Below are 25,512 nucleotides of genomic sequence, written 5' to 3'. Positions count from 1 at the left end.
GAATGGGGGCACCCATCCTGCAATTACATTTTCATCTTTTGTGACATTTAAGACTGTGAGCTTAATGTTAGGCACTGCACTCACCTTGCCATACTACATCCGGGCATTGATCCTGTTCCTGCACTGAAGCCTCCTACATGGGACCACCTCACGTCTGCTCACCTCCACATCAGTCTCCTGCCAGGCCCTCTCTGCCTGCCTAGCCGGCCTCCTTCAGCCATCCCAATGGGAAAAGCACTTCCCTCCTTGACCTTGCAGCCTGGAGGATCACTTCCAGGGTGGCATGAGAAAACCTGAGCGCCACCCTTGCTCTGAGTGCTGCCATCTAACAAACACACCAGTTGTCAGTCCTCCCATCCAATGTCCTACAGTGCTCCTGTCTTTCAATCGATTAATGGCTGCGTTTAGAATAGCATGGGTCTATGGAGACTCAACTACCGTGACACGACATGGTCCTACCATTCTCCAGCCTCTAATCTCACTACAACTGAACATCACAGTCAAACTTGGCAGGCCCGGGTAGATTGACGTCTAATGATATCATTCTAAATATTCAGTTTTACCATGTGATTTTTGTGAAAATCATTATTTCCTCTCAGGACTGCTTCCGGGTGATTATGATGATGTTCAGACTGGAGCCATTGACACGCAGGATGGTCACTTGTTGCTGGACAGTGGTCCTGATGATCTCTTCACACTGACAAGTGCCAGCGGTGATCTCTCCACTCTCGGTGAGTTAAACTCCCACAGTCACCAGCTCTCTGTCACTACTTTGACTTTCATTCCAATCGGTGTTTTCATAGACCGCTGGTTGATTTAAATTCATGTTGTGATGAAATGAAATTTATCTAATTAATGCTTGACTTAATTTAAAAAATACTTCCTGATGTTATTCCTTTTGTAACATCTCTCTTATTAATACTCCCACTGGAAATCCTTCAAGTGCTCAATCTGAACACCCTGATTCAGGCTCAGAAGATCCACTTCAGCTGCTATCATCCAGCGGGAAAATAACACGGTGAATGGGGCTGAAAAACATTCAAATTCCAGTCCCCATCACCTCATTGACACTTAGATAGACGACCCGAACTGAACTCGATTTCAGTTCCATCATTAATACATAATCCTTCTCCCCACAGTATACAGCTCTCAGACCTGCACTGAACTCGCTTTTAGTCCAATCATTTATCTATCATCTTTCTCTCCACAGTTTACAGCTCTCAGACCCGCACTGAACCAGCTTTACTGGTTCCCTCCAATCTTGAAGACAATGAGGATGTTCACTGTGATAGGTACACAATAGCAGACATTCCACCAACGATGGGCAGTGACTGTCTGGTTAAGCATTTTATGTCGACATCAACCCAGTAAGAGCAATGCTGTATGATTTGTTCCATGTGTACAGTCCCGGCTGGTTCTGATAGTAATGTGATAATCAGTGGTGTTTTCAACAGTCAGTGATTCTAAAGTATCAGAGAGAACATTCTGTGTACTTAATCTTGAAATAGGAGGCTTAAAGAAACAGGAATATTCCTAGGAGATCATATACTGTATTTGATGTGTTTGTTTGATGGTTTGCATTGTTGTAACCCTCTCAAGTCGTGTCTGTTGTCCTTTCAGCTAAAAGTCAGCCTCAAATCCTACAAATGATGTCTGAAGGTGGACCACAGACTGGTGGAAAATATTCTGTGTAAATATTCTGAGAGAATGGCATGAACTTTTCCAACAGTGTGAACATGCTGGATGTGCTTCACTTCACGATTGAAACATCACTTTATCTTCATCAATCACCAGATTACTTGGTGTTGAAATAACTAGATTTGGCTTTTCTCCACATTTTGTCTGAAAGTGTGTGTGTTCCGTTTAATTAAAATACAAAAGAGAATTGATTTCGGATCATTTCTCTGTCTGTACAAATACTGAGATATAATACTCCGCATGTAATTGCCAACATTGCCACAGAGATTAAAATCATTGCTTATTCAAAAAGAGTTTATACAAAGTTCGTTCTGTAACCGCTTCTTATATTCATATCTTATTAAAGAAGGTTTAGAACACGTCAGACCACAAATAAATGGTCTGTCTCTTTTATCTGCATTTATTGTAACTGTTTCCTGCACCGCGATATACTCGATGTGGACAAATTACTGCAGTTTATCGTGTAAGTGTTGATGTGCAATGGAAATAACATAAAATTAAAAAACATTTATTTCATGTTTTAATTGGAATGTGTGCCTTTGTCAATATTAATTCCTATATTATGGTTCAAGTGCTAAATATGCACCAATTCCGAGATACAATACAATGTGGTTTTCATGTGCTACACTCCCCGAGCATATGGCGGGTCAGTCGGAGAATCTGATCAGAAATTAATGTGTTTTTGCACTTTAATGATTAATATTTCAGTTAGTCATCACTGGAGTGCAATTGTTACTCAGTCAGGGGAAGACTACACCATGCACTACTCTCCAGCAGATTGTGAGTTTTCTGATTGGGAGGCTTACCGAAACACCCGTATCCACCAGCAGAGGGCGACATTATTAGAATTGAAAACATATAATGCTTGGAAACACTTCACAGGTCAGGTATCATCTGTGGAGAGAGACACAGAACTAGGTTTGCATGTTCATGCGATTTCTTCAGAAATAGAACATTGAACATAGAACATAGAACAGTACAGCACGGTACAGGCCCTTCGGCCCACGATGTTGTGCCGAACCTTTAACCTACTCCAGGATCAAACTGCCTACATACCCTTCATACTACGATCATCCACGTACCTATCTAAGAGTCGCTTAAATGCCCCTAACGTATCTGATTCTACTACCACCGCTGGCTATGCATTCCACGCACCCATCATTCTCTGTGTAAGGAACCTACCTCTGAAATCTCCCCGAAACCTTCCTCCAATCACCTTAAAATTATGCCCCCTGGTGATTGCCCTTTCCGCCCTGGAAATAAGTCTCTGGCTATCCACTCTATCTATGCCTCTCATCATCTTGTAACACTCTATCAAGTCACCTCTCATCCTTCTTCGCTCCAATGAGAAAAACCCTAGCTCGCTCAACCTTTCTTCGTTAAACATGCCCTCCAGTCCAGGCAGCATCCTGCTAAATCTCCTCTGCACCCTGTCTAAAGCTTCCACATCCTTCCTATAATGAGGCGACCAGAACTGAACACAATATTCCAAGTGTGGTCTAACAAGGGCTTTATAGAGCTGCAGCATAACCTCTCAGGTCTTAAACTCAATCCCCCTGTTAATGAAAGTCAACACACCATACTCTTTCTTAACAACCCTATCAACTTGGGTGGCAACGTTGACTGATCTATGGACATGGACCCCAAGATCCCTCTGTTCCTCCACACTACCAAGAATCCTGTCTTTAAGCCTGCATTCTGCATTCAAATTCGACCTTCCAAAATGAATCACTTCACACTTTTTCAGGTTGAACTCCATCTGCACTTCTCAGCCCAGCTCTGCATCCTGGTGAATGTCCCGTTGCAACCTACAACAGCATTTTACACTATCCAAAACTCCAGTAATCTTCGTATCATCGGCAAACTTGCTAACCCAGCCTTCCACTTCCTCATCCAAGTCATTTATAAAAATCACAAAGAGCAGAGGTCCCAGAGCAAATCTCTGCGGAACACCACTGGTCACCGAGCTCCAGGCTGAATACTTTCCATCTTCTACCACCCTCTGTCTTCTATGGGCCAGCCAATTCTGTATCCAGACAGCCAACTTTCCCCGAATCTCATGCCTCCTTACTTTCTGAATGAGCCTACCATGGGGAGCCTTATCAAACGCCTTACTAAAATCCATATACACCACATCCACTGCTCTTCCTTCATCAACGTGTTTTGTCACATCTTCAAAGAATTCAATAAGGCTTGTGAGCAATGACCTGCCCCTCACAAAGCCAAGCTGACTGTCACTAATCTAACTATGCTTTTCCAAATAATCATAAATCCTGTCTCTCGGAATCCTCTCCAATAATTTGCCACTACCGATGTAAGACGTTAAATATTTAATGATAGAGATTAACTACTTTTAACAAATACACAACCAGGGAAAATGAGGATTGGAGAGAGTAAAAGAGTTAAGTTTTATGTTAATATGGAAGCAGGTGTGATTAAATGAAACCTGCCCCCTTTACTCTCTCTGATCTATGTCCCTGTGATCTGCAACACTTAACACTTAGGGAGGTAAATGCGTGGCTCAAAGATTGGTGTGGGAGAAATGGATTCCGATTCATGGGGCACTGGCATCAGTGCTGAGGAAGGAGAGAGGTGTTCCTTTGGGACGACCCTCATTTGAACCAAGCTGGGACCAGTGACCGGCCGAATCGTATAACTAGGGTTGTAGATAGGACTTTGAACTAATTAGAGGGGGGAGGGTACAATTGAAGGGAAGTTTATAAAAAATCAAAAGGAAACGCGAGATCAGAGATGCAGGGTAGTGAAGAGGCGAACAGTAATCAAAGTGTGACAGGAAGGGGCAGAAAATATAAGCAGAATACTGCAGCAGAAATTAGAACCAAAATGAGTAACAATGGTAAAAAGTCTAAGATAAGTTCTTTATCTGAATGGACGCAGCATTTATAACAAGATAGCTGATTTGACCGCACAAATAGAAATAAATGAATATGATTTGATAGCAACTACAGAGACAAGGTTGCAGAATGACCAAGACTGGGAACACGAAACTCAAGGCATCTGATATTCTGGAACGAAAAGGCAAAAGGGAAAGGTGGTGAGGTAACTTTGTTCATAAATCAATGCGATGTGTTGGGCTGATTGATGCTTATTCGCACTATACCAGCTCCGCATGGCGATCAGTATCCTGGGCTGGTAACCCATATTCACACTGTACCAGCTCGGCATAGTGATCAGTATCCTGGGCTGGTTGACCCATGTACACACTGTACCAGCTCGGCATGGCGATCTGTAAACTGGGTTGGTTGACCTATTTCGGACGGAACTGGCTGGACATGGAAATCAGTATCCTGGGCTGGGTGTCCCCTGTTCACAAAGTACCAGCTCGGCATGGTGATTCGTGTCCTGGGCTGGGAGACCCATGTTCTCACTGTAGCAGTTCGTCATGGCGATCAGTATCCTGGGATTGTTGACCTATATGTACACTGGACCAGCTCGGCATGGTGATCAGGATGCTCGGCTGCTTTACCCGTATTCACACTGTACCAGCTCAGCATGGTGATCAGTATCCTGGGCTGCTTGAACCATAATCACACTGTACCACCTCGGCATGTTGATCAGTACCCTGGGCTGGTTGAGCCAAATTCATAATCCACCAGCTCAGCATGGAGATCAGTATCCTGGGCTGGTTGACCCATGTTCACACTGTACCAGCTCGGCATGGTGATCAGTATCCGGGGCTGGTTGACCCATATTCACACTGTACCAGCTGGGCATGGTGATCAGTATCCGGGGCTGGTTGACCCATATTCACACTGTACCAGCTCGGCATGCTGATCAGTATCCGGGGCTGGTTGACCCATATTCACACTGTACCAGCTCGGCATGCCAATCAACATCCTGGGCTGGTTGGCACATTTTCAAACTTTTCTTTCACGGCCTGGTGATCAGCATTCCAGGCTGGTTGACCCACATTCACACGACCAGCTCGACATGGTGATCACCTCCGCTCTGTCCGTAAGCATGATGCCGAGCTGCCGGTTTCTGACCATTTCAACACACCACCCCCTGCTTTCATGCTCACACCTCTGTCCTGGGATGGCTGCAGTGTTCCAGCGAACATCAACACAAGCTCATGGAACAACATCTCATTTAGTGAGTAAGCACACAACAGTCTGCGGGACTGAACATTGAGTGCAATCATTTCTGGACTGAACCAGAAGGGTACCAATATCCTGGGGGGGAGATTTGCTAGTGCTCTTCGGGGGGCTTTAAACAAATTCAGCAGGGGAATGGGAACCTAAATTGTAGTTCCAGTGTACAGGATGTTGAGAGTAGTGAGGTCAGGGATAAGGTTACAAGGACGCAAGAGGGCACTGGCAAGCAAGAACTTGGTTTAAAGTGTGTCTACTTCAACGCCAGGAGCATCCAGAATAAGGTGGGTGAGCTTGCAGCATGGGTTGGTACCTGGGATCTCCATGTAGTGGCCATTTCGGAGACATGGTCGAGCAGGGGCAGGAATGGATGGTGCAGGTTCCGGGATTTAGATGTTTCAGTAAGAACAGAGAAGATGGTTAAAGAGGGTGGGGGGGGGTGTGGCATTGTTAATAAAGGAGAGTATTACAGCGGCAGAAAGGACGTTTGAGGACTCGTCTACTGAGGTTGTATGGGCTGAGGTTAGAAACAGGAGAGGAGAGGTCACCCTGTTGGGAGTCTTCTATAGACCTCCGAATAGTTCCAGAGATGTAGAGGAAAGGATAGCGAAGATGATTCTCGACAGGGGCGAGAGTAACAGGGTAGTTGTTATGGGGGACTTTAACTTTCCAAATATTGACTGGAAATATTTCGAGTACTTTAGATGGGTCAGTTTTTGTCCAGTGTGTGCTGGAGGGTTTTCTGACACAGTATGTAGACAGGCTAACCAGGGGCGAAGCCACATTGGATTTGGTACTGGGTAATGAACCCGGCCAGGTGTTAGATTTAGATGTAGGTGAGCACTTTGGTGATAGTGATCACAATTCGGTTAGGTTTACCTTAGCGATGGGCAGGGACAGGTATATACCGCAGGGCAAGAATTATAGCTGCGGGAAAGGAAATTATGGTGCGATTAGGCAAGATTTAGGATGCGTAGGATGGGGAAGGATACTGCAAGAGATGGGCACAATCGAAATGTGGAGCTTATTCAAGGAGCAGCTACTGCGTGTTCTTGATAAGTATGTACCTGTCAGGCAGGGAGGAAGTTGTCGAGCGAGGGAGCCGTGGTTTACTAAAGAGGTTGAAGCACTTGTCAAGAGGAAGAAGAAGGCTTATGTTAGGATGAGACGTGAAGGCTCAGTTAGGGCGCTTGAGAGTTACAAGCTCGCCAGGAAAGATCAAAAGGGAGAGCTAAGAAGAGCAAGGAGAGGACACGAGAAGTCATTGGTGGATAGGATCAGGGAAAACCCTAAGGCTTTCTATAGGTATATTAGGAATAAAAGAATGTCCAGAGTTAGATTAGGTCCAATCAAGGATAGTCGTGGGAAGTTGTGTGTGGAATCAGAGTAGATAGGGGAAGCGTTAAATGAATATTTTTCATCAGCATTTACAGTAGAGAAAGAAAATGTTGTCGAGGAGCATACTGACATTCAGACTGCTAGGCTAGATGGGATTGAGGGTCACAAGGAGGAGGTGTTAGCAATTTTGGAAAGTGTGAAAATAGATAAGTCCCCGGGGCCAGATGGGATTTATCCGAGGATTATCTGGAAAGCCAGGGAGGAGATTACAGAGCCTTTCTCCTTGATCTTTATGTCGTCATTGTCGACAGGAATAGTGCCAGAAGACTGGAGGATAGCAAATGTTGTCCCCTTGTTCAAGAAGGGGAGTAGCGACAGCCCTGGTATTTATAGACCTGTGAGCCTTACTTCGGTTGCGGTTAACATGTTGGAAAAGGTTAGAAGAGACAGGATTTATAATCATCTTGAAAAGAATAAGTTCATTAGCGATAGTCAGCACGGTTTTGTGAAGGGTAGGTCGTGCCACATCAACCTTGTTGAGTTATTCGAGAAGGTGACCAAACAGGTGGATGAGGGTAAAGCAGTGGGTGTGGTGTATATGCATTTCAGTAAGGCGTTTGATAAGGTTCCCCACCACGGTAGTCTATTACAGAAAATACGGAAGTATGGGGTTGAAGGTGATTTAGAGCTTTGGATCAGAAATTGGCTAGCTGAAAGAAGACAGAGGGTGGTGGTTGATGGCAAAGGTTCATCCTGGAGTTTAGTTACTAGTGGTGTACCGCAAGGATCTGTTTTGGGGCCACTGCTGTTTGTCATTTTTATAAATGACCTGGAAGAGGGTGTAGAAGGGTGGGTTAGTAAATTTGCGGATGACACGAAGGTCGGTGGAGCTGTGGATAGTGCCTAAGGATGTTGTAGGGTACAGAGGGACATAGATAGGCTGGAGAGCTGGGCTAAGAGATGGCAAATGGAGTTTAATGCGGAAAAGTGTGAGGTGATTCACTTTGGAAGGAGTAACAGGAATGCAGAGTACTGGGCTAATGGGAAGATTCTTGGTAGTGTAGATGAGCAGAGAGATCTTGGTGTCCAGGTACATAAATCCCTGAAAGTTGCTACCCAGGTTAATAGGGCTGTCAAGAAGGCATATGGTGTGTTAGCTTTTATTAGTAGGGGGATCGAGTTTCGGAGCCACGAGGACATGCTGCAGCTGTACAGAACTCTGGTGAGACCGCACCTGGAGTATTGCGTGCAGTTCTGGTCACTGCATAATAGGAAGGATGTGGAAGCTTTGGAAAGGGTGCAGAGGAGATTTACTAGGATGTTGCCTGGTATGGAGGGAATGTCTTACGAGGAAAGGCTGAGGGACTTGAGGTTGTTTTCGTTGGAGAGAAGGAGGAGGAGAGGTGACTTAATAGAGACATATAAGATAATCAGAGGGTTAGATAGGGTGGATAGTGAGAGTCTTTTTCCTCCGATCGTGATGGCAAACACGAGGGGACATAGCTTTAAATTGAGGGGTGATAGATATAGGACAGATGTTAGAGGTAGTTTCTTTACTCAGAGAGTAGTAGGGGCATGCAACGCCCTGCCTGCAACAGTCGTTGACTCGCCAACTTTAAGGGCATTTAAGTGGTCATTGGATAGACATATGGATGAAAATGGAATAGTGTAGGTCAGATGGTTTCACAGGTCGGTGCAACATCGAGGGCCGAAGGGCCTGTACTGCGCTGTAATGTTCTAATTCTAAAAAAAAGAGCATGACCACCCCTCATCACCCACCACACTTTTTGTGTTTAGTTAATTTTTCTTTATTTTTCTTTTTTCCTTCTTTATTTGGTTATTTATTTTAGATTTTTCAGTTTCTTTCCTGTGCTTACCTACTTTTTAGCTTTTTAAATGTCTGTGCTTTCAGTACTTTCTGCTTTGCAGTCAATTCTCTGTCCTCATGCTTTGACTTTCGTTAACATAGCGTTTGCCTTTGTTCCATGACAATATCGTTAGTTATTCTCTGACCCTGTCATATCAGCACCTTCTCCTTTGTTATCTCTTGCCCTACCCCCTCTTTACTTGCTTGAAACCTCTAACATTTCTAATATCTGCCAGTTCTGAAGAAGTGTCACTGTCCTGAAACGTAAACTCTTCTTTTCTCTCCACAGATGCTGTCAGACCTGCTGAGTATTTGCAGCATTTCTTGTTATTATTTAAGATTTCCAGCATCTGCAGTATTTTGCTTTTATTTTAGTGTTTAATTCACTGCCACATCTCTTCCAGGAATGCCGACCTTGAAGAAGTTCTGCTCTTCTCTCCAACGGGATTTTCGTTTGTCTCTTTTACCTTGTTCACCTTCATTGCTTTCTATTTCCGTCCTGCTGTTGATAAAGTGTCTGCCAAAACATGTTTCACAGCCACATCTCCTTCCTCAGTGCCTGTCTCCGGCTCCGACTTCTTCCACGTGGATTCCAACTGAGGTTTCATCCTTCGATTTCTGAATCCACCAGCATCTCTGGGAAATACAACATTCCTCGGACAGCTATCCTTGCCGCCACCTGAGATCCACACTCACTGCCGTGCACCATCACATGGACACACTGGACCTCTCTCTCCAGAAGCACCGCCTCACCTTATCTCAAAGCTGTTCTACTCCACAGTTGCATTTCATCCTTCGTCTTATCCAATGCCTTAACAAAAATAATTTCTTCTTCCTTTCATGTGCTAAGGAATGCAAGTTACAGCAGCTGATGGGGACTAATGTCCCTGCAGATCCTCCTTTCCTTTCACTTCTCTCTGACCCCACTCCTTCTGATCTGACCCCTTGCCATGTATTCACTATACCCTCTGACCTTCCCGTCTCTTTTGCTGAACTTTCAGCACTCAGCAAAGGACTCAGTTTCATCACCTTACGCCCCCACCTCAATGAATTCCATGCTTCACTTGACATTGAGTTCTTCTTCCACTGCCTTCACCTCCGTGCTCACTTCTTTGACCAGGAATCCTCCCTCCTAAGAGCAGACCCATTTACCCGCCTTCAGCATGCTCCTTCTACCTGGACCCTTCCCTCTGGCCTCTTACCTGCTCTTTATATTTCATTGAAAACTGTCAGCGAGACATCGTAATCTTAATTTCTCTGCCTCCCTCACTCATTCTAACCTGCTCCTGCTCTGAATTTGCTGCTCTTCGTTCACTCAGGTCTAACCCCGACATTGTCACCAAACCTGCAGATAAGTGTGGAGCTGTTCTTATCCAGTGTACCGACCTCTACCTTGCAGAGACTCAGCGCCAACTTTCAGACACTTCTTCCTACTTCCCCCGGACCATGACCCCACCACGGAATATCAAGCTGCTATCCACAGGACTGTCACTGACCTCATCTCCGCTGGAAATCTTCCCTCTACAGCCTTCAACATAGACATGTTTAATATAGAGTGTAAAACATGCCAGCAAATTGTTAAACAACATGCAGTCACTATTACACAGCATATAATCTGGTTAATTCTCAAATGGGCAAGACAACTAATATAGAGCCTAACTTGTTCCAGTTACTTGTTAGATTAAATGCCATCACTAATACACAGGCCATAATATTCGGAATAATTGTTAAATTAGGCATGATATCTCATATGGAGTGTAAAATATTCCAGTTATTTGTTCGAATAGGTGCCATCATTAATACACAGGATATAATATTCTAGTAAATTGTTAAATTGGCCAAGATAACTAATGGAGTGTAAAACCTTCCAGCTAGTTGTTGAATTCAATGGCATCCCAAATGCACATGGGGTGATATTCTGGATAAGTGTTAAATTATGCATGATAACTAATTTAGAGCGCAAAACGTCGCAGCTAATTGTTAAATTCGATGGTTACATTCGATGTCATCCCTGAGACAGAGGGTGACTATCCTTGTCACTTGCAAAATGAGGAAAGTTAACTGATAGAGAGAATGAATTGTTCCAGTTAATTGTTAGATTGGACGCCATCCCGAATACACAAGGTGTAATATTGTGGTCAACTGTTAAATTAGGCATGATTAACAAATATAAAGCGTAAAATGTTCCAGTTATCTGTTAAATTAGATATCATCCCGAACACACAAGTTGTAATATTCTGATTCATGGCTAAATTACACATGATGACGAGTGTAGAGTGCTTAAAATTCTAATATATTGTCAAGTTTAATTTCATTCCAAATACATAGGTGATGATATTCTTGTTAATTGTTAAATTATACATGACAACTAATAGAATGTGTAAAACGTTGCAGTTCATTGTTAAATTTGATGTCATCCCTGAGACACCGTAGAAAATATTCTGATTAATTTTTAAATTGGACAAGACAACTAATACAGAGTGTAAAACGTTCCAGTTAATTGTAAAATTGGATGTCATCAATAATTCACAGGGAATAATATTCTGGTTAAGTGTTACATTAGGCATCATATCTAATACAGACTGCAAAACGTTCCAGTTAATTGTTAAATTGGATGTCATTAATAATACACAGGGGATAATATTCTGGTTAATTGTTCAATTTGGCATAATATCTAATGCAGAGTGTAAAATGTTCCAGTTAATTGTTAAATTAGATTTCATCCCCAATGCACAGGAAATAATCTGATTAACTGTTAAATTAGACATGATAACTAATATAGAGTGTTAAATGTTCCAGTTAGTTGTTAAGTTGGATGTCATTAATAATACACAGGGGATAATATTCTGGTTAATTGTTAAATTTGGCACAATATCTGATGCAGAGTGTAAAATGTTCCAGTTAATTGTTAAATTAGATTTTTCCTCGGCCGATGAAGGCAAGCATGCCATGCACCGTCCTCACCATCCTGTCTACTTGTGTTGCCACTTTCAGGAAACTATGTACTTGCACCCTAAGGTCTCTCTGCTCAAGAACACTCCCCAGGGCCCTGCCATTCACTGTATATGTCCTGTCCTGGTTTAACTTCTCAGAATGCATCATGGAGAGACGGAGAGATACGTGGAGAGAGACACAGAAAGAGATAAAGAGTGACACACAGACAGAGAGAGACATGGAGGGAGATAAAGAGGGAGAGAGAGACATGGAGAGCGAGAGAGAGGCAAACAGACAGACAGGCAGAGAGAATGTGAGACGCGGAGAGAGACAAAGAGAGAGACAGATCCAGAGATACAGAAAGTGGCAGACAGTCAGAAAGACATAGAAAGGCAGTAAGGGTGTGACAGAGGGAGTGAGAGCGGGAGGAGAGAGAAACAGAATGACTGAAAGAGAGAGACGAACAGGGTGAGTGACAGAGAGTGAGAGGAAATTGAACGAGACAGAGAGAATCAGAGAGAGCGTGGGTGGCAGAGAGAGAACGAGGGACAGTGGGACGTTGAGAAAGGTTGATAGAGAGACAGAGTATGAGCAGTGGAAAGAGAGAGAGAGAGAGATGGAGCAGGGTGCAAAACGATAGATGAAGAGAGGGATACGGAGCAGCATACAAAAAGATAGAGATGAAGAGATCTGTGGCATTTGTACTGATGCGTCATTGTCGCATCTACTCCAGGACGCTGATGGGATGCAAGTGTCCCCGTCCGTCATCTGGTTTACCCGTTAGTTTGGGTAACCTTCTCCTGAAAGAGGGATGTCAGTAACTGCGTGTCGGTGTGGCTGGGTAACGTGCCTGCCTTGGTTGAATAGCTGTAGGTTTGCAGAGTTGTGTAGAGGTACGTGTGCTGCTGTCAGTATTGGAGTGTGTGTGTGCGTGACGTTTAGTATAAAGAAGTTAGGGGTGAGTCCTGAGTGTCAGGGAATTCTGTTGGCTGAGTAATGGGTGTGCCGTACATTGAGCAGTGTGAGAGCTGGGTGCTCTGCTGCCTCGGACGTGTGATGTGCAGATGAATTCCCTACCTTGACCACCCAACTGAGGTCAGGAAGGTTTTACCGGCACTGCTGCCATTGTCTGAAAACCACACTCTGGACATTGTCTGCCCTTGTCACTCTCTGTCATTCCATTGTAAGGTTCGGCCTCAAGGATTCCCGACTCCTATCAGATTCATGAAGCCTCCACAGCTCTCCAGTTGTGTCCCGAATGCCTGCAGGACTTTGTCACTGAACCCTGTTCCTGGTGAACAGGGACATCTCGCTTCAGACTGAGTCTTTCACAGTGATTATCCAGCAGCCTACAATTTATTGCTGCTAGGAATATATGGTTTGTTCAGGATGTCTGTCAGTCTTCTGCAGTGTGCAGTTACAGCAAGTAATGCAGCATCAGCACCGGGCCATGATACTGTCATAGAAAAGAGGCGGGTGAGCAATATCCAACCTTACAGATGGAATGACCAACAGAAAGCCGGACAGACCAGCTTCCAGCCCACTGTGCTTTGTTTAATACAATCATTGGATGTGAGTGTTGCTGTCGAGCCCAGTATTTATTGCCCAGCCCTAATAACCCCTGAGAAGGTTTTGGGGAGCCATCTTCTTGAATATAACTGAGTGGCTTGATCGGCCATTTCCGAGGGCAGTTAAGAGACTGACCTGGACACTTGCCCTGGTCTGGAGTCACATCTAGGCCAGACCAGGTAAGGACAGCAGATTTCCTTCCTGAAAGGACATTATGAAACAGCAGGGTTTTTTTTTGACAACAATCTAATAGTTTCATTATCGCTTTTAGTCAGATAAATATTTCATTCCAGATATATCTGATGAACTGAAATTAAAGTCCTCAACTATTGCGATGGAATTTGAATCTAAATCTGCAGATCTTGAGTCGAGATCAGTAAATTACTAATCCAGCATCATAACCCTATGATACCATTCACAAACAGACAAACAAAGACCTCAAACTGTTGGAAACAGTGATAGACACTGAAGTTTTTATATACACAGAAAGCTGACAGACTAAGGGAGGCCTCACAGTGTTGGACACTGTGATATAAACTGAAGTGTTTCTAAACATAGACAGCTGACAGACCAGGGCAACATCACGGTGCTGAATTTTATGCAGATGGCCGGACACCTGGTGGAGTGATTAAAAGACAGAGGAATCGGCGCTTGGCCATTTGAAGGCCACCGTTGTGATTGTATCAAGCCAATTAAAAGCTTGGCGTCAGGATATGTGTCACTTTAAAGATGGGGATTAAGCTTCCAAGAGTTTCCGGCCAATCACAGGACTGCCATCTCTGTAGTTTTTGCAGCATTACTTGGAGCAATGGCCACTGCTAGTACTGCAAAGGCTTGGGCCTTGGACTCAACGCTGGACACTCGGACCTCAGGTGAGTGAGGCAGGATCACCGGGATCTGTCCAGAAACTCCCAGCAGTGGCTGCATGGTGGAGGGTGAACGTTTAGGGCAGGAAAAAGGGTGTTCAGCAAGGTGCATGATTTTCCAGTAAGCGTCCGCAATGGGCGACAGATTGCCAAGGGAGGAGGGGCCTCCATGCCTGCAGGGAGGGCGCCTCATTTTATTGGGTAACCTGAGCACATGGCAGAAGCACCCTGCCACCGATGGTTAAACCCCAGTGGCGCGGAAGAGGCCCATAAGCACCTGACAGTAGGCCACCTAAAGGCCTCTATTGGCCTTCCTCGGCCTATCCCGCCCCGGAAAATGACATTGCGAAGAGGAAGCGACAGGTGCTCCGCCCCCTGATTTCCATCGGATTCCCACACCCGCCTTTGAACCCATCTCAGTGGGGCCCATATAATTCAGCACACAGTGTTGACACAATTACAGAGAAGTGTGAATAAACACAGAGAGCTGTGAAACTAGGCTCTGAAGCACTGCTGGTTCCAGGGTTACAGAAATTCTGGATGACGGTGTGCTGGTGTGGGTTTGCGGGAAACATGCAGAGCGGGCACATCATGAGGTCAAACAGCCTCTAAAGCTGATTTTGATGCACAACTTGCCATTTTTGTCCTCACACGTCCAGCTAACGTTTCTCTTTTAACTGAACCTGCGTTCATGTGCTCGAGGGATCCACCCAACATCCAGCTAGTCAGCGTTAGTTAAAGGGAAAACCATCCAACTTCCAGGTGAGTTCCTCTTGATTTATTTTTCTGCTCACGAGTTAGTAGAAATTCTGTTTTGATTGTTGTTGAAGGAGTTTTACTAACGTTTTTGGATTTTGATGGAAGTAGTGCTGGATCTTGAGGAAGATGTGAGAGATGTTGAAAGGCCTGTCAGGAGCGAGACTGCTTCAGTAATGGGGGCTGCATCTGCAGCACCTCCTGGGGTGTAGCACGCTTTGAAAATGCTGCAGAGGCAGTAGCGAGGGGAAGCTGTTCACAGAGGGAGCAGAATGAAGAGAGAGAGGAGGAGGAGGAGGCAGGGAGTAGGCATCCAGACTCCTTCGCTCAGGACTAGCTGTCCGTGAGCAGATACTGTGACTCTGGTTCCGCAAAGATGTCAACTCAGCATCACAGTTGCTCCAATGATTGATGAGTTTGCTGTTAAGAGGGAGAGGGACTGGAGAAAGTTGCTGTCCTGTGTGGTTAATCTGCAGTCAGTCTCACAATCTGTGCTGCATGAGCTGATCCGTTTGGGAAGTCGTGAAACAATTTCCAGAAAAGGTCATTGAGGAATTCTATGTAGATCCTGGTGGCCTCCTTCTGATATTTTTCAATCAAAAAAGCAGCATTGTCAGATCCAGTAAGTAGGAAGAGTCACTGTGGTGTTAAACTGCAAACCCTGCTGACCTCCTCACTCTTTCCATCCAGGTACAACAACAAACTCACCATGTTGGAATGGATATGCCAGAGTAAGGTGGATCTGGAACCTCCGATTCCACATTTTGTCAAGATCCCCAACATGCTGAATGCCTCAGCTGCACTGAATCACATTCCGCCTTGGAGAGAGGTTAAATGCTGACCAGAAGTTCCTCTACTAAGAGTTGGATGGTGTTTTCCCTCAGATGTATTGAGTGCTTAGGTAGGCACGTCAGTATCTCAAATATTAGCACCTCATTCTGGTCCTGCATATTCCCCAACAAACTGAGACATCATCTTTCAAAATTTTGATGTGTTCCAATTTTAACATTGTACATGCCTCTGACACACAGAAACTGGGCAACTGGAGAGGCAGAGAGAAAACAGTTGAACAACGTGTTCGCCAGAGTGTCTGTGAGCTGCAGCTGTGAAAGCAGTGGAGATTTTAGCAGCTCTCCAAAGAAGGAAGGCACGGTGACTGTCTGGCATTCTTGCATGGTATAACCCCCCGCCCCTGACAGCTGTTTAACAATGTCCGTCAGAATAGGGCCAGCACATTTTCCCATTGTCCTGACCAGCAGGACAAACCCCCTTGTGGGACCTGCAGATATCCAGCATCAGTTCCCATTCTCCGCTTTCCACCATGTTATTAAGCGTGGCTTCATTATTTGTTTGAGTGAGCTGTTACTTTTGTGCATCTACACAGTTTACACTCACACTGAAACTTTCAGATGGTTGAACAGCAACTGTAAATTCTCACTGTTCTGATTGGCCAACCATTGAGCAGAGACATATTCACCCTCGAGCTTAGATGAATGAGGAAGGCACGAACCCACGGTGGGTAAAATGTAGTCACAGCCTTTTCTGACTTGGGGTGACTTGCCAGCTGCTGCAGCCCACATATTGTAGCCAAGGATTGAGAATTGAATCCTGTGTCACGTTCTCTTTGATGGGACAGGTTCCCTTGATCCCAAATGGTAATGTACAGCAGCTCTCCCATTGCACTCACAGCACATTCTGTGTCCTCGGCCAGGTATCTCCAGACAACAGTGACATACTTGCCCAAAGGGACTGGATAAGTGAGCAGACAGGACGCAACCGTTTCTGACTGTGTGAGCGCAATATTGAGATACTCTACAGAACTGAAAGTGTCACCTACTTGTGAGGAACTGACTGCAATTGAACCCTCAGCATCTCAGGTATGTTTGAGACCTGGCCCCCAATTTCAACGGCACATCATTTAAAGATGGCTTGCAGAAGTGCACTGGTTGCATTGGAAGAGCTGGGCTTTTGGTCAGAAAGGCCTTTGAAGAACATGAAGAGCAAATTGTCAAGCTGGTCGCGTGGCTAACATTTGGAACTGATCGCTGTAATGTGGTAGCATTTTTCAAAAATTCTTAGGGATGTGTAGTTAGAGTCCTGGTGAATTTAGTGATATGTCTGGATGGGTCGTTGCAATACAAATGAAGTGATTAATATATCTCGGTGAGTAGTTACAATACAAACCAGGTGAGTGATACAACTGGATCAGCAGTTACATTACAGATGAATTCGATGATATATCTGGATTTGTCCTGACTGCAGATGTGAAGTCAGTGACATTTCCAAATGACGATCAAATTTTGCATTTTCTGCGACAAGCGATGACTTCTGTTGTTTCAGTTGCAGGGAAAGCTCTCAAATTACATCATCCTATTAGTGCCAGACAGTTGCACACAGCAGATACAGGCCTTATTCCTGCCCATATTTATTACACATCACAGTTTATTTAGATATCTATATTTGGGAATGACAATTAGGACAATTCAATTCTACCAAAGATCAGTCTCTGAACACTGCAACTTTCCTGTACCAAATTGGTCATTAGTTTGTGCACTACCAGACAGTTTAATTTGTGAGCTTATTGAATTGCGGAGCGGGCTCTAAGGGCCAAATCGTCTCCTCCTGCTACATTGTTGTTTATTTCTCATAATTCTTAAGTCGAACTGACCTGCTCCATAGTTCAGGGACAATATCTGAATGTAAACAGATCCAACACGAATTGCATTGACATTTGCTGAAATAACAATTTACGACTGCAATTATATGAAACCTGCAGCTGAAAGCTGTTCTCCTTTGCCACCAGTGCTATCAGGCTGCAGATCTTATATTATTTGCTTTTCTGAATATTTAGTGAAATAACATTCATTACATTGGCGAGTTCAATTCAGCGACGTGAAATATCTGACAATTTATATGTACATATATTTCTATTTTATATAAAACTGGCCAGAGTAAAATGAGTTAATTCCAGTTATTAAATGACTGCAACGAATGTCATTCTCTCTGAGAACTAATTGTTTCTGCTTGTTCTTAGTTCCAGTCAGCTGAGAACACCATGCACACACGATTCGTTCCAATATTTAATGTCATGGAATATCTTCTAAGTATTTTGCAAGTATCTGCTCACGACAATAATTCAATTCACATCATTATATGATTGAACACTCTGTACAAAGCTATGAGATTTTCATCTCACACATAAGAACATAAGAAATAGAAGCAGGAAAGGCCATCCAGTGAAGGTTATATGTTGGAATCAGCTACACTGAGCTAGATTAGAAATGCAAACTATGAGGTGGAACGTTGCTAGTTAAATTCTAGTGCTGACAAAGTAGCATAACAGATTTTCACCATTGCAAGTTGCACCTTTCATGGATTCAAATTTTAAGCGTCTTTCTATACTGAATCATTGTGCAACTGCCCGGTTTCCTAATAATGGAGAAATCATGCATCATGGTGGTTATTAAGGTGGGAGGCGGAGGGAGATTTCTGTGAAAGATTTGCCGACATTTCTGAAAATCTGGTTCATACTTCTTTTTTACTCTGTCCAACACGACCCCTTTGAAGTGCCCCCCACCACCCATTCCGTAACAGTGAGCCTGAATGTCAGTGTTAAACAAGACAGGTTACAGTCCCAGCCATGGTTATATTTCTTCCTTCCTACAGTCAGGGAATATAATGACTGAATTAATAAGGTTTGAATTGTTGAATTGAACTGACTTTTAGTTTGGGGATTTGTTAAAACATGTTCTGTGATCTAAGAAATGCTAATGAGAGAATTTAGTAATTCTGTTTTTCTTAACTTGCTGTAATGAATAAGAAGCAGAGATATCTTGGTTCCAGGCTGAGTAACATTAATTCCAGTCACTGAGCAGCAGCATTAACCATTTACTCTCGAATACTCTTCATGCACCAATCTACTTCCAACCAGGTATGGGAGAGATGTAAATTGAAACTCCACAAACCAAAACAATGATAATTTTATCAAACATTAGGAATAACAGATGTCACAAATCGTTCGGTCTGACAAGAATGATGTAATGTGGAAACTGATTCATTTACAGATTTCAAATGATTTCCATGAGCCGATCCAATCCTTTCATTCAACACAATTACAAACCAATACTAAATGGACAGCTTAACATTGCATGGAAAGTGAACAATAATTCAGGCAAGGCTACATAAAAATATCAGACATGAGGAAAACACAAAATTATATTTATTTTATATTCCATAAGGATCATAAAAAAAATTGAAGCAGGTGTCCGCAATTTGGAACCTCAAGAGTGCTACGCTATTCAATAAGATCATGGCTGATCTGATTGTGGGTTTAAAACCACTTTCCTGCCTGCCCTCATAACGCTTGACTCCCATGTAGACTAAATGTCTGTCCAACCCAGCTTTGAATATATTCAATGATCCAGCCTTCACTTCTATGTGGGGAAGTGAATTCCAAAGGTTAACAGCCTCTGAGATAAGAATTGCCTCATCTCAATCGTCAACGTGTAACTGACAGGTAGTTAATTGATTTCTTTTTTGAAACCTTTTTCTGCATTTTACCTGTCCATAAACAGACTATGCTTGATTTTTTCCCTCCCTTAAACCCTGATGAGTAAACAACCTCAACAACAACGCAGTTGTTGAAGTTAAAACGAAGAAGCAAGGTTTATTAACGCACATTCTTAATCTCGGGAAGAGGGATTAACTTCGCAACACATACTCACACACATACAAGGAAAGGTTAAAGGCATAAAAAGGCAGACCATTTACTAAATAGAAATTTAGCTGAAATAAAAGCTAACATTGATTTCAATTAAAACTAGAGTCCTTTTAATTATTACAAAGTCCAAAACAGGAGATCACTGACTGGAAATGCCGAGTGCGGGAGCAGGCGTTGGAAATACCTCTTCTCTTGCAATTTTCTCTTGCACTGTCGGATATAAATGAAGGCAGCTTAATTTCTGAAGTCACCTTTTTTAGATGAGAGGGGAAACTGGTAAAAAACCGACTTTCCTGACGTTTCTTCTGTTTGCGATTTCCTTGTGATTTTCTTGCTGGTTTTTCAGAGTGTGGCTTTTTTTAATTTTCCAGGTCTCAGGAAGCCAGATGATGCTCCCCAAAGTCATCACAGGCCAAAGGTCATCCTGATCAGCAACATGCCTCCATTCCAGCTGCTGCTGGCGAGGTCACACTGTGTAGCAGCACCTGTAAATGAATTATGAAGAGCACATCGCCACACTTTCAGTCTCACGGGTGAAGCTTATGTATTTTCGTTAAATGATTAAAAGCTCAAATCATTAGGCTTATTTGTCAATAGGTTATGTGCCATGCAAGTTTAATTGTGAGCTGTTAACAACCTCTCCCCACTCAGCGCTGAACCAAAATGTCTACAGCTTTCATTAACATGCCAATGTGATGAGAACCCTCGTTAAGATATGATCTACTCTGGTCACGAGTTGTATTGCAGCTGCTTGCCAGGGACCACAAATGGAAAGGACATAACAGAGTTAAGGCATCGCAATGTGGCTTTTATTTCACTCTGAGAATGGATACCAAGATGGCGGTAAATGAGTCATTATGACCTTGTCCCTTGCCTCCATTGTAAATTGCTGAACCGATCTGGATACCTGCATTGGCGGCTGAGGATGTGCGAAGATAGTCGGGGGGAGCTTCTGATGGTCCTCAAAGCCCAATCTTGATGATGGCCCACCTTCTGTTCAAGCAGTGTGAGCAAATCAGTGAGCCCCATAGACAAGAAGCTCTGCAGCAACACACCAAGGCTACTTCGACAGCCACTTCCAAACCCTTGGCCTCCACCACCTAAAAGGATAAGGGCAGCAGATGCATGGGAACATCACTACCTGCAAGGTCCCCTCCGAGCCACGTACCATTCTGACTTGGAACTATATCGCTGTTCTTCACTGTTGATACATCAAAGTCCTGGAACTCCCTTCCTAACAGCACTGTGGGTGTATGTACACCACATGTACTGCTGCAGTTCAAGAAGGCAGCTCACCACCAACTTCTCAATGGAAAGTAGGGATGCGCAGTAAATGCTGACCTGGTCATCAATTCCCACATCCCACGAATGAATAAAAAAGACCCATTATACTGCAGTTGCCAATATTAAATTGAGCCCTCATCACACCAAACCCTCACTTAGACTACGAGCACAGCCCTGGAGGTCAGCCCCCTTGCAGAGCCCCCGAACCCTGTAACCCACTGCAAAACCCTAAGGACCATGGACCACTTTGCAGAGACCCCAGGACACTGGATCCAATTGCAGAGCCCCCGGGAGTCCGGACCCTCGTGAAGAGCCCCCGGGAGCCCGGAATCCCTTGCAGAGCTCCGAGGAGCACGGACCCCATTGCAGCCGCCCCAGGAGCCCGGACCCCGGATCCCCTTAAGAGAGCCCCCGGGAGCGTGGAGCCCATTGCCGAGCTCCCGAGAGACCAAACCACCTTGCAGAGCAACTGGGAGACTTGTCCCCATTGCAGAGCAGCTGTGACGCCAGACCCCACTGCCGACCCCCCAGGACACTGGACCACACTGCAGAGCCCGAGGGACACCAGACGCAACTGCAGAGCCCCCGGGGCACCGGACACCACTGCAGAGCACCCGGGACACCAGACCCCACTGCAGAGCCCCCGGGACACCGGACCCCACTGCAGAGCCCCCGGGGCACCGGGCCCCGCTGCAGAGCCCACGAGAGCACAGATCTCATTGCAGAGCTCCCTGGACCCAGGACAACCTTGCAGAGCCCCCGAGAGCCCAGACCCCATTGCAGAGGCCCCGGGAGCCCGGAACATGGACCTCCTAAGAGAGCCCCCGTTGGCCTGGAGCCCATTGCAATGCCTCCGGGTTCCTGGCCCCCCTTGCAGAGCCCCCGGGACACAGGACTCCTTGCAGAGCAGCAGTGACACCACACCTCATTACAGAGCCCCCAGGACACTGGACCACATTGCAGAACCCCCGTGTGCCCGGACCCTGTTGCAGAGCCCCCGGGACCCCGGACTCTCTTGTGGATGCCCTGTCACTATAATGAGAGCTGATTTGCAACTGTGGCAGGACGGAACTTGATTGGAGGGATTCTAATATGGGTATCTGGGATCAACAGGCACGGAACTGTAAGTTAGCAATACCTGCAGTACTTTAGAGAGGAACGAATATATTGGAGATTCCATGGACAGGGGGATCAACATTTGTTTCATTCAAGGGACGTGTGATGACAGCTGATTTTAACGGAGAGACTTACCGAAGCTGAGCAAAGAGAACTGTTATCAGCTAAAGTATGGACCAATGAGGGAGTCGTCCTCCTCCATCCGAGCAGCCACCAAGCTGAGGCATTGGGGCTGTCGGTTCCTGTACATTTCAACGACTGGAAGTACTGGGACCTGCCTCTGGGCTTCTATCAACTGTTTAGTTTATTAATTAATGCAATAATTGATGTAATCGGATATTTCACTGTGTTCTTGACCTGCTCTCTGAACTTGGACTGTGTCGCTCCATAAATAAATGTGTTTATGCAGCAACTTAGAATCTGCAGCATCAAACCGAATTGTCCAAAGATATAGAAGGGGTCTGTATTATCCTCGAGATATGTCCCTGTAATGTTGCAAGTTGTGAAATATATAACATAAATCATCCACAGAAGTATGAAGCTGCCGGATATGGTAAAGAGTAAAATCACAGACTTCCTTCTGCTCTCCGTCTCTGGGTCACTGCGATTCTCTCCCTTGCATTGACCCCTCAGTTCTTTACGAACTCGACTGGCCACTAAAATGTGTCTGACTGTCAGAGTGTTGAGCAACAGAATTAAAACGAATGGGAGCAATGGGGTTAAAATCACATCAAACCAGTCAAATCCCAGCCATCTGGGCTCCGTATAATAGCTTGACTTCACATAACAACCCCATCGTACATTGTCTATTATCTCTACAGGTTCAAATATAAAGTAGAAAGGAATATTTTGTAAACAGAGCGGAATGCAGGTTGTTGCTAGAACCACAGCCGCAGTTTTCTCGGTGCAATATTTTGTTTTCAGCTTCTGGCAACAAATGGCCACAAATCGATCGAAGGTGAAAGTGACGGTGAACCAGAAAGAACAGTCTCTGGCTTCACAACGGAGGGCAATGATAACACTACACACAGGGGTGATGTTCAGGAAAGATTCTGGGAAATAATAATAACTGATACGCTGCAGTATGACATCAGTGATAATGACCAGCAGATCCGCTGTCACCATGGCCATCAGGTAGCGAGTGCTGCACGTGGAGAGTCCGCACTTTCCCCGTGATAGGATCAAAATCGCCAGTAAATTCACTGCATGAGAGAAGGGAAAAGAGAAATTACTCAACAAGCATTCAACGTGTCTGAGCTCGATTTCAAAACCAAGATTGGATGGGTTAGAGTAAGGTCACCATTTAAATCTTAAACATCTCAACCATGAACTCAAATACCTCCGACCTGCCCACTTCCGGGTTTAACAGAGGAGAGACAAGTGAAGAGCGCCAACCGCAGCCAGGAGGCCGTTCAGCATGTTAAATACTTTACTGAGGTTTCAAGCCTCGATTTCACCTGCTTTACAGGTTTACCATTGATGGGGCTGGTTTCTCCATCAGACGTTAAAGTCTGCACACAGACACCCGAATTGACAATCGCCTCCTGACTCCCGGGATTGGAATCCCTTCATGATCTGGAATTAATTTAAACCCCAATCGACACCTCCACTATTGGGTCATGGATCTGATACACCAAGGATTGAACCAACCTCCACCCAGTCCGTGTACCTTAGCACCCCAGTGGCCTGGATTGGACTTTCCTGGGATTGGACGCTCCCAGTTCTCCCGGAGCACTCCTTCAGGATAGGGGAAAATTCAGGGGTTGTGGATTGGACAGCTGCCGATTGAACAACTGCCCATCGGGATCATGTTTAGGGCATACTTTGTCCTGCGGCCTGTTCTACTTTCCACGTCATGCGACTGGAAGCCAAGCTTGCCGATCAGGCTTATGTCCGAGTGGGAAACCCAAAGACACGCAATCAAACATCATAGCATATGAAAGTTTTGCCTCACTCCCTCCCACCTGCCAACATATCTGCCGCTGTGCATATCCAGGTCTAAGTATTTGAGCAACACTAAAGCCTGCTTAAAATCTGATAAAAAGCAGTGATTAGGCAGCATCTGTGGTGAGAGACACAAAGTTAACGGCCGGAATTTCACCAGGACATGGTGCCCTCGTCCACCGGCTGGAAAACCTCCACTGAGCCCCGGAAGCCATGACTCTATCATTTGTGGCTCAGGCAAGTAATTGCCTGCAGTGGGGAGTTCTTCCCCTCGAAGAGAGGATGTCCCACTTCCAAGAGTTCTGGCCAATCAGAGGGTTGCCGATGCCCATCATTGAATATATTTAAGGTTGGGACAGACAGATGTTTGGACCGTCAGTGAATCAAGGGATGTAGTGAGTGGGTGGGAAAGTGGGGTTGAAGCCTAAGATCCGCAATGCTGATTGAAAGGCCCAATTAGAAGTACATGGCTAAGATCTAATTACCATAGCGGCAACGTGGCTACAGGTTGACCAAGACTGAGAACTGAATATTCAAGGATATTCGACATTTAGGAAAGACAGGCAAAAAGGAAAATGAGGAGGTGTTCCACTTTTAGTAAGGGATGGGAGGATCACAGATCGGAAAAAAGCAAGATGTGGAATCCGTTTGGGTGGAGCTGAGAAACAGCAAGGGGCAGCAAACAATGGTAGGAGTTGTTTAGAGGCCACCAAACAGTAGTGGTAGTTTGGGGCATGGTATTAATCAGGAGATTACAGAAGCATGTGGCATGGTAATGCAGTAATCACGGGTGAATTCAATCTACAAAAAGACTGGGTAAACCTAATAAGCACGTATGCTGTGGAGGACGAGTGTCTGGAGTGTGTTGGGGGTGGGTTTCTCGAGTAATATATTGAGGAGCCAGTTAAAGATCAGGCAGTTTTGTATATAGTATTAAGTAATGAGAAAAGGCTAATTTATATTCTTGCAGTAAAGGAGTATTTAGGGATGAGTGATCATAATATGCTAGAATGTTCTGTTATGTTTGAAAGTGAGGCAGTTCAATCAGAAGCCAGGGAGTTAAATTTGAACTAAGGAAATTATGAAGCTATGAGGGGCGAATTGGCTGAGGTGGGTTGGAAAAATACAGTAAAAGGTCTGACACTACATCTGCAAAGGATAGTCTTTAAAGAAATATTACCTACTTTACAGCAACTATACATTCCTTGAAGGCACAAAACCCCGAAAAAGTAAAGGCAGTCAACTGTGGATAAAAAATGAAATTAAGGATTTGAGAACATTAAAAGAAAAGGCCTATAAAGTTGCCAG

General features: G+C 44.7%; 1 protein-coding gene across 1 annotated transcript; it reads right to left on the bottom strand.

The window, feature by feature from the left end:
• Positions 1-22,551: 22,551 nt before the first annotated feature.
• On the bottom strand, positions 22,552-24,117 carry LOC137358858 (probable G-protein coupled receptor 139). The gene is made up of 3 exons (XM_068025076.1): positions 24,084-24,117; positions 23,911-23,997; positions 22,552-23,462 (listed from the first exon to the last, which is right to left on the bottom strand). The coding sequence occupies exons 1-3, from the start codon at positions 24,115-24,117 to the stop codon at positions 22,552-22,554; spliced, it is 1,032 nt and encodes a 343-aa protein (XP_067881177.1).
• Positions 24,118-25,512: the final 1,395 nt, after the last annotated feature.

Source organism: Heterodontus francisci, unplaced genomic scaffold (genome assembly GCF_036365525.1).
Source record: "Heterodontus francisci isolate sHetFra1 unplaced genomic scaffold, sHetFra1.hap1 HAP1_SCAFFOLD_157, whole genome shotgun sequence".
NCBI lineage: Eukaryota > Metazoa > Chordata > Chondrichthyes > Heterodontiformes > Heterodontidae > Heterodontus > Heterodontus francisci.
Note: the sequence above shows the minus strand (reverse complement) of the source record. Positions and strands in the feature narration are given on the sequence as shown.